Raw genomic sequence first — 17130 nt, 5'->3', positions numbered from 1 at the left:
TAAAATTTCGTACAAAATTATATTGCATTTATTAATTCTCAATAAATGCTATAGTTTAATGATAAAAATAAAAATAAAAATATTAACATTTCCAAGGAAATATCATTTATCTTTAAATTTTAGTTTCATTTGGACCCTAACAACATAATTTTTTTAACCGTTATGTCTTGGTGTTGCCTGTTATAAAATAGGTATTTACCTCAGCTGTTTGTAAACGCCGCTAGTTGTTGCCATCTTTTCGTCCGTCACCGTCAGTCATTTTGTTCGGTGGCTGCTATTTCATGGTTGACGAAATCATTGAAAATCTTTGTCATCGGAGGTTAATTTACAAAGTGACATTATGAGTTCTGGTATGCCTGAATTGGGCTCCAAAATAAGCCTAATATCTAAAGCCGACATACGTTACGAAGGCCGACTTTTCACCGTCGATCCTCAGGAATGTACCATCGCTTTGGCTAGTGGTAAGTTTGACAAATGGATTCTGTTGTCGTATTACACTTTATAGCATTTTCCTTTTTTTTGTCTCGTAATCACTTTCCAATTGTATTTCTAGTATATTGATGATGTAATTTATTGTCCAACCTTTTGTGTAGTCCTCCGGACAGCTCCTATATCTTTTCCCTCCTTTATTATTTTAGAAGCTTATCGTTGTTTATTGGCAAACTGCAAAATTAAAAATTACAGCATTTAATAGCATTTTCCCACAAAGAAATGCCGATTCATTGCCTTATAACGTGGCAAATATAGTTAACTCTACCCTCATCTCGAAAATGTTAAGTTTAGTGACCGCGGCTTGGCTTTGATGACGTTGATAATGCTGTTAGTTCCCTCATAAACAACTACTTTCCTTTGTTCCTTGGTCCCTTTCTTATTTAACTTTCTGAATTGCTAACAATGAACTGAAACACGAAAAACCTTTTTTATAAATTTGTTTTTTAGTGCACCTGCATCTAACTAATTACTGACTCTTTCAGTGCGATCCTTCGGGACTGAGGATAGAGAGACGCAATTCCCAGTCGCTCCTCAGAGCCAGGTGTATGACTACATCCTTTTCCGGGGCACGGACATCAAGGATATCAGAGTTCTGAACAATGTTCCCCCTCTACCCAATGACCCGGCCATCATGCAGATGTCGGTGCCGCCGTCGCTGGGCGGCGGCGCCGCTCCGGGCCAGTTCCCGCAGCAGTTCAACCACCCGGTCATCGGCCAGACCCAGTATCCGCAGTACCACCCCATGGCTGGTTTCCCAGGGAGTGTGCACGCTTCACTCAACAAGACGAGTGAGTTGTCTCCGCAGACGTCTGTGGAGCTGCCCCCGCAGCACATGCCCATGACCGCTCCTATTGGATCAGGAGTGGTCCACCACAACCAAGTGAAAGACCAAGGTTTTCAAAAGATTCTTTTCAAGCCACCGCTTTCACAGATGCTACATTGCGATTTTTGTCATTTCTCAAGCAGATACTTTGAACTATCTCTGTGTAAAGTGTCTGCTTTGGAACTAACATTAATAAAACTAATCATGATATGCATGCTCATGTATTACTTAGCTTAACTACTTAGTAATTAATGCCATCCACCATTATATTTGTCTACCCACATGTTAACTAACAGTAATAATTACTTAATAACTTTACTCACAAGTAATTCTTAATTTTTCTGCTACTAACATCCACTTAGTTACTAGAGTAATTTTACTACTGGGTGCCTGGTGTTATATTTGTTTTTAAAATTAGTGCTTCTAACTAAGAACTAAAATCTAAATGACCTGACTAACTAGTTCATTGACCCTTTGAATGTCACTAATATTGGGGCATCAATGCCAATGCCACATCATAATAGTGTTTTATCAAAAAAAATTGTGTTTTTTTTTAGTATTTAATTATTCTGTTTTTTTTTTAACCAGTGGCCATAAAGAGGTCTCCTGTTGCATTCTAATTTGAATTAAAATTTTCTTTACTATGTAATTAATGGGACCTTCAATAATTATTCTAAAATAGACATTTTCCATATCAATATAAAGGTATGTTAATGTTAAGAACATATGGATTGTAAGTACTTTTTAATACCTGCAATAACATGTTAAAAGTATCTGACAGGATTATTTGTAGAGCCATAAGATCATGTCACATATTTTTGCAGCTTACAGAATAACATATAGCTGGTAGTCACCAGGTACACATTTTTGCTAAAACACCTCTGAACTGGTTTTGGTACATTAGTTGTGGCAATCAAAGGGTTAAAACTAACCTTAATCGAAAATCGCAAGATGCATATTACTTGGTCTGTTGCTTGTCTGAATTAGGCTTAGTTCCATTACATCCTTGCTTTCTATTTATTAATTATATAGCATCTACTGTATACACCAAAGCTTGCAAATTGCAGGCATCTTTAACATCAGGGTAAGCCCTAATTGCACACTAATATTGAGCGTGCGGCGTGCATGTCAAAATTGAAGTTTGGTCAACCAATTGGAACCCTAGGCCGCTTTACAACCATGTCAAAATGACAAGCAGTAAGAAATTTCTTACAATCTGATTTATAACGTCACTGTGACATAGTTGTACAGTGACCTAGGGTTCCCATTGGTTGACTGTATAAGTGTCCTGAGTCCATGCTGCCACACTCGGACACTGGCGATCAAATATATTGAAAGAGGCGCATTCCTAGCACACAGTCTTAGCTCGTGTAGGTGAACGCGTACTATGCTTGTATGAGTGAAATATGACAGGTCGACTGTTCGTGTTTTTGACAGACGGTAACTGTGAGGTAACCGAGAGGGGGTGGGCGGTACTTTCAGCGGGGAGCGCGAGTGGCCATACTGTACGATAGTACTCTTTATTATACTGTGACGCTGCATAGGTTGGACGCAAGTGAGCCCGCCCCAATGCCCTGCCCTCCAAACTCCTCCCAGTGTGCACTCAGGCCTATTATGCTTCAATTGGAGCAAAAGAGAAAGCTGCTTACAATTTCCAAACATCAGTCTTCACAGCCTCAGAATTTAGTAGATCATGAATTATTCTGTTTCTATTTTTAGGTTCCATGCTTGACCTTATTGGAGGAGGATCTCAGCAGAATGCTTCGAGATCGGGCACTCCGGCCATTGGGCATAGGAAGAGCCCCACGGCTGATCAAGGCACTCAGGTAAATGCACAATTTCACTTTGTAAAATATAGGTTTTAAATGTCTGCCAGTATTTCTTTGTTTTATTGTTTTTATTTAAAAATCAGTATTTTAATTTTCATTGATTGTACTTTTAATTTTCTATGTATAATTATAATTAAAAAAAAAAATAGTAATCCTTATGGTTTTGTACTTATGGTTCTCTACAAAAGTATTAATGTTGTGTGAACATATGTTTTTAATTTTAAAAAATCTTATACATTGAATGTGATTTTTAAAGAAGTGTTGTTACTTAGTTACTTATTCATAGTATCATGCCTCTACAACACTGTCTTTGTGTGAAACAACTTTGTAAAATGAGCCATGAAAGATCCAATTTCCTGAAGATTAAATTACTGGAGCTGTTGTGTCTATGTATCTATATACATATAGATACATAATATTCTTCTTGTTTCACTCAAAACCTCAGACAAACTCATTTTTATTTTTTGTTAACCTTTCGAAACCCATCTAGAATATTCATTTTTAATTATCGTTAATTAAGGTGTCATTTTTTTCAAATTGAATTTTAATTTTCTGGCCAAATAACATCTCTACTTCGACTTTTAGCTCTTCTACTCAATTAATTAACCGACTTCAAAAAAGGAGGAGGTTCTCAATTCGACTGAATGTTTTTTTTTTTGTACGTTACTCGATATCTCCGAGGATCGTGGACCGATTTTCAAAATTTTTTTTTTGATCGGGGTATACCAGATGGTCCCATTGGCACAGCTAAGTCGGGGTCTGATGATGGGATCATGTAGAAATTGAGGGAACTCTTCAAATGTTATAGGCACATGTAATGTTCTTAGTGTATTTTTCAAAGGTACACCAGTATTTACGCCTGATAAACTAATAATTTTATGTGGCTGAGCTTGATGATGGAAGGTCAACTCCTCAACGGTTAGACTTAAAGGATAATTCTTTCACTACTGTACACATATTCGGACTGATACATATAATATCACTAGGAACCACTAAAAATCAACAAATAAATTAACTTTTTAACAAAAAATAAAACCGCCTTCAAAAAAAGCGTGTTACAACACGGAGAAACTAAAATTCAAAATGACAAGGTTGTAATTAGCCAAAAATAATACAATAAATGGGCCTTAAAAAATAAATTCTAATTTAAATAAAAATATTACCCCCATCAAGATATAGCTCAATCTATTCTATCTCGATTCTAAACAAACTCAATTCATTTTTAGTGTTAGTCGAAACACAGTGTATAGATACATAATATTTGGGTTTGCAAACAGGAATGATTATATTAAGGCGATTGTTAACAGGTCTGGCAACCCATGCGTCTAAAAAAAATTGATTTGTTTATAAAATTAATGGATGTTTTCAATTTTCAAACTCCGTCCTGGGAAATCTAAATTAAGTTTTTGGCCATATTACATCCTAACTTCATACTTAACTCTTCTACTCTATTTTTATCATATAAATCCAATTAGATTTTTTACAAATTCTTATGTTATTAGAATTGTATTTTAACATAAATGCGCCTAAACTAAAACATACTTTTCGGTCTGTTGTCAGTTTTATGGACAGCAGCAGGGTTAGCACATGATTGCCGCGAGAGTATGTCGCCGCGAGATAGACTACCCGTCCTTATGTCATTTATACAGTTAGAAGAAGACGTGTCATCTATCTCGCGGCGACATACTCTCGCGGCCATCATGTGCTAGGCCTACAGTATCACCAGTAAACTCAGTATTTTGTTTATGGTAACGTTGTGCACAGATGTAGATAGAGTTCAGTGGTAGAATGCTCGCCTGCATGCTCACGGGCTATGTGCATATCTGCCGCCATCAGTTTTGGTGGTGATGTGCATCTCCACAAAGCACAAAGACAGCGATTTTGATAGCGCTGCCTGGTTAACTAAACAACATGTTACCGATAGGGCGGTCAAATTGGTATGATTCTATGATTCTACTTGATTCTAGCTATGGTGATAATAGTGACAGGCATTGTTTTACTCATTAGATACAAAGTGTTCAGACCTATTGTTAAAATTCTTAGTCTTTAAGAAAAACCAATGTACACTTATGTTATTCATAATAAATTATTTCTATTTTTTCTATTTTTTTCTATTGTTTACACTATTACGTGGATAGTGAAAAGGTTCACACAATTATCTAAGAATGTCTTAGGTCATCAAATGGATACAGTTGTAGGATTGTGTTTGCGTTTATTGAATTTTATTGATACACCAATAATTTTTTGCTTAAGATATCTCAGAATTTATGTATACTTTCTCAATTATTACTAGTTCAAAGTTCTATGTTTTCACTAGTTGTTTAGGTTTTATACAGATATCCGGTTATAAGTGTTATAACCTCTCGAGCAGGTGAAATATCGCCGTGGAAATGATGTTCAAAATTAATTTCTAAGTTCTTCAATTCTGGGCTGGAAATTTTAGACCCCCTCTACAAATAGCGTCTTTAGAGCGTTGTCATCTTGTTATCCCTAGCGTCCGCCCTAACGCTCGAACAAGTCACTACTGTCACTAGACGCCGACGCTCGGTCAGATTGCTCTCAAGTCTCGAGATCAAAAACTGCCTTCTATATTTCGTATTTGTTGCGCAGGCGGGTTCGATCGCGAGCGGGTCGGGTCAGCAGCGTGACAGCCGCCGCGGCAGCAACCCCAAGCAGCAGCAGCAACCCCGCAACCGCACCTCCTCGCGCAACCGGCAGCGCTACCCCAGCGGCGGCGCGCCCGCGCCCGCCCACCCGCAGCAGGCGCAGAACCACCAGCAAACCAGCACCAGAACCAACATCACCAGCAAAATCAGCACCAGCAGAATCAGCACCACCAGCAAAATCAGCATCATCATCAGCAAGGACAGTTTGGAGGTAGGTAGTTGATTTTAAATATTTTAATCAATGATTATATTGATTATACATGAAATTAACAGGATGTTTCTTTGGCTCCTTCAGTTTGTTCATCTTCGTTTAAACATTGATAATTGGAGAGCTTTCTTAAAGTTACTGATGAAGAATCTAAAAATTAATTAAAAGTAAAATCTTCATAAGCCCAAAATAAAAGACTCGTCAATAGCCGGGTCCACACTGGCCGCACGCCTCGAGAGGAAATCGCCCTTGCTCGGCCCGCACGCGAGCCTCGCAAACGCATATTTGTACGGCAAGACGGCGGCCTCGGTCGCCTGTTCAAAATAGTTCTCGTGCGGCCACTGTGGACCCAGCTAATGATGTCGATTTGATAGCCTGTAATGCCCATACCGTTTCTTGCCGTCTGTGGTTCTGCGAGTCAATAAATAAACTTCAAGCAGTTCGACTCGGGACTCTCAGGAGTGAACAAGAACCACAAGTGCCTCTCGAGCTGTTTCGTTTTGTGAAACGACCTAAAAATAGAGGCAAGTCTCTTCCCCACTGCTGTCTTTTTTCATGGTACTAACACGTTCCCTCTTATAGGCGGCGGCTACGGGCGCGGCGGCTGGCGCGGCCGCTCGCGCGGCACGGGGCGCGGCTTCGTGCCGCGCAGCAAGAACCCGCTCAAGTTCGACAACGACTACGACTTCGAGCAGGCCAACACCGAGTTCGAGGAGCTTCGCACGCAGCTCGCCAAGACCAAGATCTCTGATGATGCTAAGCCGGAGGTGAGATTCTTTATCAATATTATATATCTGCTCAATCTATATGACTGTCCTGTGGGACGTCGAGTTTCTTCGATCTCACCAGGCATCCTGGCAACTGACACCTCTAAGAAACTCTTTGGATTTATTGACCCTGGAAGCAGTTGTGCTCAGCAAGAACACCCTCAAGTTCGACAATAAGAATAACTACGAATGAGCAGGCCAACATCGAGTTAGAGGAACTCTCTCTGATGATGATGCTAAAACGGTGGTTGGCGGTTGATTTTGATTAATTACCAAGGTTTCATGGTAGTGTCGCTTATTCTCCTACTTTTGCTTTAATTGGGTAAAAGTAAATATTTTCTCAATGTTAATACAATCTGAGAATGGAGCATGCTTATTATTATTATTATTTAGCTTTGTTCTCACACATCCCATATTTATTTTGTTATATTATTTTTGTTTATTATATATTGATGTGTGATCCCTTGAGGGTAAAAGCCTCCTCCATCTTCTTCCATTTGTTTTTGTTTTCCGCAATATGCTCCCAATTATTTCCTGCGGTTTCTATGATGTCATCATTCCATCTTTTTCTTTGTTTCCCTCTGTTTCTTTTTCCAAGAGGACCTTTCCATTTGGTTGCCAGAACAGTCCACCTATTATCTTTGTACCTTGCCAAATGTCCGGCCCATCTCCATTTTTGCCTTAAGCTATACTGCAGTGCGTCTGTTACCTTTGTTTGTGATCTAATAACAGTGTTTCTGACTTTATTTATTCTTTTTAGGTTTAAAAGGCTTCTCTCCATCCCATGTTGGCAAGATAAGATTTTTCCTCGTACTTTCTCGGTGAAAACCCATGTCTGGCATCCATATGTCAAACTGGGTAGTATGCAGGAATCCATGACTATTTTCTTTATTTTTAAACTGTAATTTCCTTTTAGGATTTCTTTATGTGACCAGTATTTTCTCCAAGCTATGTTTATCCTCCTATCTACCTCGTTTTCGTTGCTGTTAGGGTCAAATGAAATCATTTTTCCTAAGTATACATAGTTGTTCACATATTCTATTGCTTTTCCTTCTACAGTTATACATGTTTTGTGACTGTTAGTTAAAATTTTTGTTTTAGACGCGTTCATGTGGAGGCCTACTTTTTGACTCTCTGCGTTTAGGCTCGTTAGCATTGTTTCCATACCCTTGGCTGTTTCACTAAATAGAACGACATCGTCCGCAAACCTCAAATGCGTGAGTTTTTTGTTTGATATCCATATACCTTTCTTTTCCCATTGAAGTTTTTGAAATATTTCTTCCAGCACCGCTATAAATAGTTTTGGAGAGAGGGGGTCCCCTTGTCTGACACCTTTAGCAATTTTAAATTCCTCTCCTAGTCTCTCCAGTTTCACTCTACTGACGCTGTTGGAGTAAATGTTCTTGATGATGTTAATATATTTCTCATTAATGTTGTTGCTATTCAGCGCTTTCCATATTGATGTGTGTATTAAGCTGTCGAACGCTTTTGAGTAGTCTACAAACGCCACATACAGCGGTCTTTTAAACTCTTTGAATTTTTCTATAATTTGTTCGGTGGCATGTATGTGGTCAATCGTAGAGAATTGAGGTCTGAAGCCGGCTTGTTCAATAGGCTGGTTTCTGTCGATCCTTGGTGCTATTCTGCTCAGTAATATTGACGAGAAAAGCTTGTATACTGAGGAAAGTAGGCTGATGGGCCTGTAGTTGCCGATGTCAAGTGGGTTTCCCTTTTTATAGAGCAGTATGATGTTGGATTGACACCATTGAGTTGGAACTTTTTCTTCTACTAGTACTTTGTTAAAAATCTTGGCTAAGGGTTCTGCTAGTATAGGAGCTCCAGTTTTCAAGGCATCATTTGTAAGTTGATCTGGGCCCGGGCTCTTGTCAGGTTTTAGCCTTTTAATGTGTTCCATCACTTCTTTTGCATCTATTGGATTTACTGTTGTTAACTGTGTTTCTTGTTGGGCAGAGTTATTTTGTTCTTGTTGTGTTGTATCTTCCGGTTGTTTGTACAGTTCGGAGTAGAAAGCTGTTGCATGTTTTATTATAAAATTTCTATCTCTTGATTTGTACTCTTCATCGTTTAGTCCTTGTATCCAGTTTTTGTACGTTGAGAGTTCCTTGTATGCTCTCTTGGTGCTACGGAATTTTGACATATTTCTCTCTACTACTGATTTTCGGTAGACCTCGTAGTCTTCTCTGAGTGCTCTGCTGGTTTTCTTGAAGAGTTCCCCGAGTTCCTTCTTCATTTCTTTTGTCCTATTTCTTGTAGCTAGCAGCTCTGTCCTTCTCTCTATTAACTTGAGTGTTTGTTCGCTAATAATTTTGTTACTTTTATTGCTATTATCACTTATTTTATCTGTATTCATACTTTTTGATATTGTTTCTTCTAATGTGTTGCTAATGGTTTGTATATTTTCCTCATTATCGATGGTTGCTTCTAGAATTTTTATGTTTGTTTTTAAGTTTTGTATATATTTTTCTTTGTCTTGAGCAGTCTGCAGCTTGTTTGTTAGGCATGTAAAGTTACGTCTACTAGTTTTAGGTTGTTGCATTTTTAGGGAGCATCGCAGCATCCTATGGTCTGATGGGAAATTTATTTTGTTGAGGACCTCTAGGTTAGTTGCTTGTTCGGGATTTGGGCTAAGTATGAAGTCAATTTCATTTGTAGTTTTGTTATTTGGGGCTCTCCAGGTCCATTTTCTCGATTCTTTCTTTTTGAAATGTGTGTTCAGTATAGACAGTTTATTCGCCTGGGCGAATGCTATCAGTCGTTCGCCCCTTGTGTTTCGTTCTCCATACCCATAGCTGCCCATTATTGGTTTCTCATGAGGTCTCGGTTGGCCAATTTTCGCATTGAAGTCGCCCATGATTAAAAAGTGAGTGTCTGCCATCTCGAGTGCTTTTTCCAGATCCTGATAAAATTTCTTCATCTTTCCTTCGTTTGCGCTTTCTGTTGGAGCATATACTTGTATTAATGACAGTGGTCCATTCTCGAAATTCATTTTTAGCAAGGCAACCCTCTCAGATATGCCTATGAAGCTTGTTATTTGGTTTTTATAAAATTTCTTCACAATAAATCCTACGCCATGATGGCCTTTAGTCTCACCGATGTAGTAAAGGATGTAGTCACTATATTCCTCTATGGCGCTTCCCATTTTTCTCACTTCGGCTAGGCCTATGATATCCCAGTTTAGTTTTTTAATGGCGTTGTTTAATTCTAGTAGCCTTGTAGTTGTTGCAAGGGATCTTACATTATATGTGCATATGTTAATTTTTTTGATTGACTTTTGTTTGTGTTCTTTGGATATAGTTGGGTTATTTCCTTTCGATGGAGGGTGTTGGTCTGACGTCCCACGGAGACCAGCCGGGTTGGGACCTAATTTAGTTGTTGTTGGTTGATTTAGTTGCTATGCTGATTCTTCCAGTCCTTTTGCTGACAGTTGCTGCCTCATGTGTTCTGAAGAGTTTGAGTTAGATCTAGGTCTAAACAGATTGTACGTGTTTGTTTTGTGGTTATTAGATGAGGTAGTAATTTGTTGCTTTTTTGTCTGTGTGTTTGATGTTGACGGGGAAATTGACAATTCCCTTTTTCTGCTGTCTCTTGTGTTTGTGTTTTCATGTTCTTGAACTATCAATTTATCGTATTTGATGTAGGCTATTTTTCCTTTTTCCCTTTCCTCAATTAATTGTGGTATTAGAGCCTTCCTCTTTTCTAAAATTTCTTTGGAATAATCCTCCGTGAGCTGTAGTTCCTTGGACTTGCTTTTGTTTCTCAGTACTTCTAGCTTCTTCCAACCACTCACGAAAGATAGCAGCGTTGGTCTTGGCTTCTCTCCTTTCTTGTTTTTTCCAATGCGATAAATTTTGTTTATGTCGGCAGCTTCGATGGATATGTTTAATTCTGTTAAAAACTTTTCTTGCACATATTTTATTAGGTCTGTTGTGGTTTTTTCCCCTTCTTTTAGCCCGTGTATTATTATATTATTGCTTTTCTTCTCATTCTCCATATATTCTATTTTCTTTTCTAATTGATCCACTTTCTTTTTTAATTTACTATTTTCTTCCAATACAGGTTTCAGTTTTTCGTCTATGGTATTCGTTATTCTCGTAGTTAGGAGATCGGTTTGTTTTTCTAACTCCTTTTGCAGTTTTGCAAAGTATAATTCGAATTGTGCTTCCATGTTTTTGCGTGAAACGGAACGCAGTGGAAATGGGGTATTTTTACGTTTATCACTGGCAACACTCGAGATGTCACTTATTTGTCACTGACAGTTCGATCATCCGTTTTGTCTATGTTAAACTTAACCTCACAAATCGCACCACTTTTCTTCGTCTTATAACTTCGCAGATTTCAATATTTGCACCTAAACTGATACTTTCACCACTTTATTACACTCTGATTAACACTTGGAATGATGTTTTTGGGAGAACTTTAGTGTTTAACTATTTATTTTAGCTATTTATTTACGGAGCGACAGCACAGTGACGTTACGTTTCAAAGGCCGGAACCGGAAGCGTGCTTGCTTACCAGACATTTTTTTATTGACACTCCTTAGCTTCTGATTTTTTTTGTACATCATATTTTATAAGTGATAAGATATTCAAGAACTATTTAAGAATCTATTATTAACAAAATAATTAAGACGCAATAACTTCCAGTTTATTTCTTTTGGTTTCTGTAGTGTAAATTTTTTTTCAAAATTATGTTACTTTAAAACCCATTTTATACACTCGATCAGGACCTACAATCCGCGTCGAATGTTCCGCAGGAGCTCGCAGGCGAGCTGGACAAGAAGGACGACTCCGGCAACGAGACGGGAGCCGGCGAGCCAGAGGTCGATGATGACGGGTACTCCGGCTATGATAAGACGAAGAGCTTCTTTGACAACATCTCCTGTGAGGCTGTTGAGAGGTGAGATACGGAACTATGGAACAGCTTGTTCTTAAATTACAATTTAAGCTAGCCTAGTCTGGTGATCTGGACAAGAAAGACGACTCTGGCAATGATACGGGAACTTTCGAGCTTGAAGTTGTTAAGCCTCCGCCACACATGAGCGTTTTGAGAGCGTAGCGTGAGCGGGGCGCGATGAGAGCATTCCGCCAGCGCCGCGCCCTGCTCACGTCACTTTTTCAAATCGCTCATGTGTGGCGGAGGCTTTAATGACAGGTACTCTGGCTATGATAAGATAAAAAGCTTCTTTCACAAAATCTCTTGTGAAGCGCGGATAAGACTGATCCACACAGAATAGGCCTTATTCGCCGAGACAGCTCACGCATTTTCGTCGGCCGTGGCACGAGGCGCGATGTCAAGGTTCAGTTCACATAGAAGGCACGTCTTATCGATCAAATAGCCTTGCGTGGCTATTCTTTATGTAGCGGATCGTTATATGTAGCAGATAATATTCTAAAGATAATTTATTTTAGTCCTGTTTTCTTTTTGTGTCTGGAAAAAATATCGATTAGCCTTTTCTGAGGTCCTATGTGTTATTTCGTGCAGATCAAAGGGGCGCAGCCAGCGGACGGACTGGCGCACGGAGCGCAAGCTGAACTCGGAGACGTTCGGCGTCGCCATGGCGCGCCGCGGGCTCTGGCGCGGGCGCGGCGGCTGGCGCCACAACCCGCACAACCCGCACGTGCAGCCGTGAGTACACGGACCGCTACTACTTCATCATGCTTGGTGGTAGCTTCCCGTTTCGCTGGATTTACTTAGGACATAACAAACCGACGAATCAAGAATCTGCCAACATCCTATCCAGTGAAGCGGGAACTAACCATCATCATTTTTGCTTCAGGCACTAAATTTCAGGTCAAGGCTGTGACAGAACAAACTACCACATTTGTTTTCACATTCGATGGCCAACGTTACTATCATATCAAATTGTGATAACGAGCAGTCGCTAACTTACGTATCCATATCTTCCGCTGTCCGCTGTCAACAAAGCATAGGCCTGTCAATAAATTACTGAACAAGTCTTAAATTAATTTCATCCAGTGACTTGTAAACTTCTGAATGTGGATCTCTTCTCTAAATAACGAAACATATAACTCATATAACCCGGCGACCTTCAAATCAAGGGTGAACAGGCATCTTCTGGGCGAGCTCACTCCATCGTATGCCACGTCTTTGCCTTTGGCTAGTCTGTGGTCAAGAGTAAGCCCAGCCCATTCATAATAATAATAAAAAATGAGTCCACAATTACTTAGGATCTTTTTCCAATGTAAATAGGAGTTAATGACCTTATTTCAAGGTTATAAATGTTATAATTAGATATATAGAAGTTCTAGTTCAAGATCACAGTTATCTTATCGCTAAATGGCGTTATTTCGCAAAGAACTATAAAACCGCTATGTTTACCGTATTCGAGAGGCTGTTAATACTGGTTATCGAATGGTTAATGAAAATTACAGATGAAACATTCAATAATAAGGTATAGCCTGACAAGATTTTATTTGACCCTGAAAGAGTGTCGCTACAAACCGCTTTCATATGGCAATAATGTGCGACGTCATATGTAATAAAAAAATAATAAATAAAATAAAATAAAATGCATTTATTTCAAGCACAATTGCTCATAGAGTACAGATTTAAAATAATAATAATTCCTAATATAATAATTAACCTATTTCTAACATAACTAACAACTATTTATCTACAAATCTAGCCTATTCCAGTTTCTACATGCCTGTCGCAGCAGTGCTTTATATGTAATGGGGACAGCGTGTACTGGTTATCTTTTGTTATTTGTAGAAAATTAAAACATGGTTTTCGAGAATCAAAATTTAATAAGCAAGGTTTTAAGACTCGCTACTTCTTTCCGCACATCCTAAAATGAATATTGTGCCTTAAATTGGAGTTGTCGATGTTAATTTTCTTTTTGCGTGGTACCTTGTTTTGTACTGGTGACCATTATGGAACAGTCTCCTTATTTCTATAAATAATTCTAAACAATACAGGAGAACTTCACTATAAACTGTCAGGTACCGGACATGACAACAACCAATTTCAGAACATTGTTATCGAAATTATGTGAAATCCTTCATCTTTTTTTGTTGTAAGTTATTTATCACGTTCAGAATAATTATTTTCACTTTTTTAAATATTATTTTGGGCATATTTGCGATGAAATCGTTAGAAAATTTAAAATATTTACTTCTTTGGGTGTCAAATAGTAATCCTTGCCAGTAAAAGAAATTAGTTCAGCTGAAAATCCGCAATGTGGCGAGGGTCAACTAAAAACTTGTCAGCCTATAATTTTGTGCCACAAAGAGTTCGACTGAGCTAAGTTGGTGGCAATTTTGACAGCACAGTTAGTACGAGATGACTACCAATCCTGAGAGTGTTAACAGTTTCACAGTTCGTACTACTGGAAATTTAACTCGTCCTCACTAGGAAGAAGAAATAATGTCGAACTGTTATTTTTAATCCAAATACTCCAGATTTATGCCACGGTTAAATATTAAATTGCAATTATTCATAAACATGGTATAGCGGGGAGCAGTAGACTATAAGTAACGTGCAGCATGTCGTATTTCCCCAGCTGGCGACCGATGCGCGGAGGTCGCGGCCGACCGCACCAGAACCACCAGCCGCACCAGAGCCACCAGAACCATCAGAACCACCAGCAGCCCACCCACCAGCCGCGCGCGCGCAACCAGCCCGCGCAGCCGCCGCAGCCCGCGCCCACCACTGCCGCCGGTACGTGTCTATCTAACTTTACCATCTCCTCCTCTAGCGAGCGGTCTAGCTTAGCTTGCGTTCTCGTGCACGAATCCATACTTAGGGCCGGTTGCATCAAATCGTCTGTCATCGTTAAAGTGTTCTTTAAATTTTATTGTATGGGAAGTTCCATAGTAGTCTGCTGCGTGACGATGATGTGTCTGTCAAATGTGGTTGATGCAACTGGCCCTTAGTCCTTTAGATATATGCACTCGCGCGTAAACGCGCTATTGTGATAGACTGCCAGAGGATCACGAAACGGACGCTCAACAGGTGCAGAGCTGAGAGAGCGCGACAGTGCTCGGAGCGCGCGTTTCCATTGAATTGTCCCCCGACGCTAAAACGATGGGATGTTATAAGTTTGACGTGTCTGTCTGTTTGTGTGTGTGTCTGTCTGTGGCATCGTAGCCCCCGAACGGATGAATCGATTTAGGTTTTTTTTTTGTTTGAAAGCTGAATTCGTCGGGAGTGTTCTTAGACATGTTTCGTGTAAATTGGTCCACTACGTCGAGGGTTTTTCAAAATGTTTATTTTGTGGTTAGTATTTATAAGTTATTACTCTGTGACTAGTGTCACCTTAGATGGAAATTGCTGAACGAAGCTACTCGTTCACTCAAGGCATTAAGCGAGGCGTATAATGCCTAGAATACGTTAAGAACGGTTTTGATCTAAAATGGCACACATTACTTCTACCAAAATGTGAACTAAAATCTGCTTCATAGAATTTACCTTCAAATAAATCCCTTAATTCCCTTATATCTTAATTAACAATGCTTCTTTTGTCCACAGCCAAGTAGGAGGAGCTACGCTGAAAGTGAATCGAATATCGAATCTTTATTTATTGTCGCGAGGACTAATCACAAATGGAAAAGTAACGGAAAAGTGTGTCGGTGATTAAAGTGTTTTATAGATGTAAAATGATAGAAAGGTTAAAGAAAGGAGATTACTGCGGGAAGTTATATCGGAATGAATTAAGTTGAAGGACATTGCTTTGGTGTGATAGTGTTGTATCCAATAATGGAAGGAGTCGAAGGAAATTCCCGTACGTGCGAGATCGAACAAATTGTCCAGGCGCGCGGCGCAGTATGTTGTAAGTATACGTGTGGAACATTGGGCAAGCATTGGCATCTATAAACAAATTGCATGTGTCACAAGCTCACCGAGACGGACACGGCAGGGGTCCGTGAGGCCGTGACGCCTTCCTGTACATTATATCGAGGCTATGTAGTTTTGAAGCCGACATAGTATAATTGAAGACTTTATTTATAAAACATGCCCAATTAAAATATATATTTTCCTCGAGCTTCGTTTGTGCGCAGTTTGTGCCTAAAGTTGTAAAACTTAGATAAATATGTGTTTTATTGTTTTCGAAGGTCATTGCACTTCCACTAATTTTTAAAACTCGGCAATGACTATACAGCAGCCCTACTTATGTGTTAGTGATAACATGTTAGAAAATTGTGAAGGGTTTAATTTTACCATTCTCAAAGCGTCTGCGGTCGATACAGATTAAGATAAGGTTAAAATTAAAGAGATCTGCCAGTTGCGTGACGATGGTAAAATTAGCTCTAAATGTATGAAAATAATTGGATGACTTAGTGTTTTATTGACTGTTTTATTGTTAGTGATAGAGTAAATAAAATGTGATAGTAGGTCTGCTGTCCGCGGCGCGGGCTGCCGCATCTCTCCAGACATAGTGAATGTTCGGATGGCGCTCATGTTACGCTGAACTAGGTTTTACCGCAGATTCTTATACTCAATTAAATCAAGTTGAAAGGACAGTTTATTTCCTGGTCATTGGTGATTTTGTTAATTGGTCCTTCACAAATTATTTTGCAAAAGTTGACAATCAACATTATTAAACTATTTGTAAAAATCTGTAACTCAAAAACTGTACCTGGTGATTGTATTAATATGAAATATACATTTACTACAAACTTCAATATAGTTTTTGTAAATTGTTCCAAACTTAGCAGGGTAAAATCAAACAAAATAATTGTACCTTTTCTCTTTTTATTGCAAATCAAAAAATCTCAGCAACAAATTTGTAAAAAAATGTTGAGAACTCTTAAATAATATTGAGTATTAAATTCCATGAAATTGTTATAGATATTTCATCTCACTATATATTATCGAAATGAGACTAATATCAATAATAAAAAAATATTCATATATGTGAAATGAATTATCTGTAACACTTGCACTCCAACAAAATGTTTGACATCGTAACATACACAAGCCATTAACAAAGTATGTGCTTATAATACATACCTATCTTAACATACAGGACCTTAGGTATACAGACAATTTCCAAGTATAGGTACACAATACATGTCTAACATTATTCTTAGGCTACTTAACTATATTTTTGTAAAATATATTTTATAAAATATAAATGCAGCTTCTTACTCAAACACTTCTAGTCTAAAGAACTGAATATTTACACAACCACATAACGGTCATTCTCAAGACGTAAGGGCGAATTCTAATTACCGCGACTCATTTGTTTTCAATAGAATTTCAGTTGTAATGAGGAGGCACATTTTATTCCGCCAGGCGGCGCCTGTGCAAGTGTCTAGGCACTGTGCACTGTCATTCATATGTGAGAGAGAAAAAACATATC

The 17130-nt window shown here is 38.7% G+C and overlaps 1 protein-coding gene across 1 annotated transcript; it reads left to right on the top strand.

The window, feature by feature from the left end:
* Positions 1-225: 225 nt before the first annotated feature.
* LOC125232235 (protein LSM14 homolog B-like) lies at positions 226-16450 on the top strand. The gene is given in 10 exon segments (XM_048137879.1): positions 226-461; positions 975-1385; positions 3035-3141; positions 5755-5886; positions 5889-6021; positions 6601-6785; positions 11530-11702; positions 12288-12431; positions 14311-14486; positions 15297-16450. Coding segments are annotated over 10 exon segments (1590 nt in total). The 5' UTR covers positions 226-340; the 3' UTR covers positions 15305-16450.
* Positions 16451-17130: the final 680 nt, after the last annotated feature.

The sequence above is a fragment of the Leguminivora glycinivorella genome, chromosome 12 (assembly GCF_023078275.1).
Source record: "Leguminivora glycinivorella isolate SPB_JAAS2020 chromosome 12, LegGlyc_1.1, whole genome shotgun sequence".
Classification (NCBI taxonomy): Eukaryota; Metazoa; Arthropoda; class Insecta; order Lepidoptera; family Tortricidae; genus Leguminivora; species Leguminivora glycinivorella.
The sequence above is the reverse complement of the archived record's forward strand: the minus strand, read 5'-3'. Positions and strand labels throughout refer to the sequence as shown.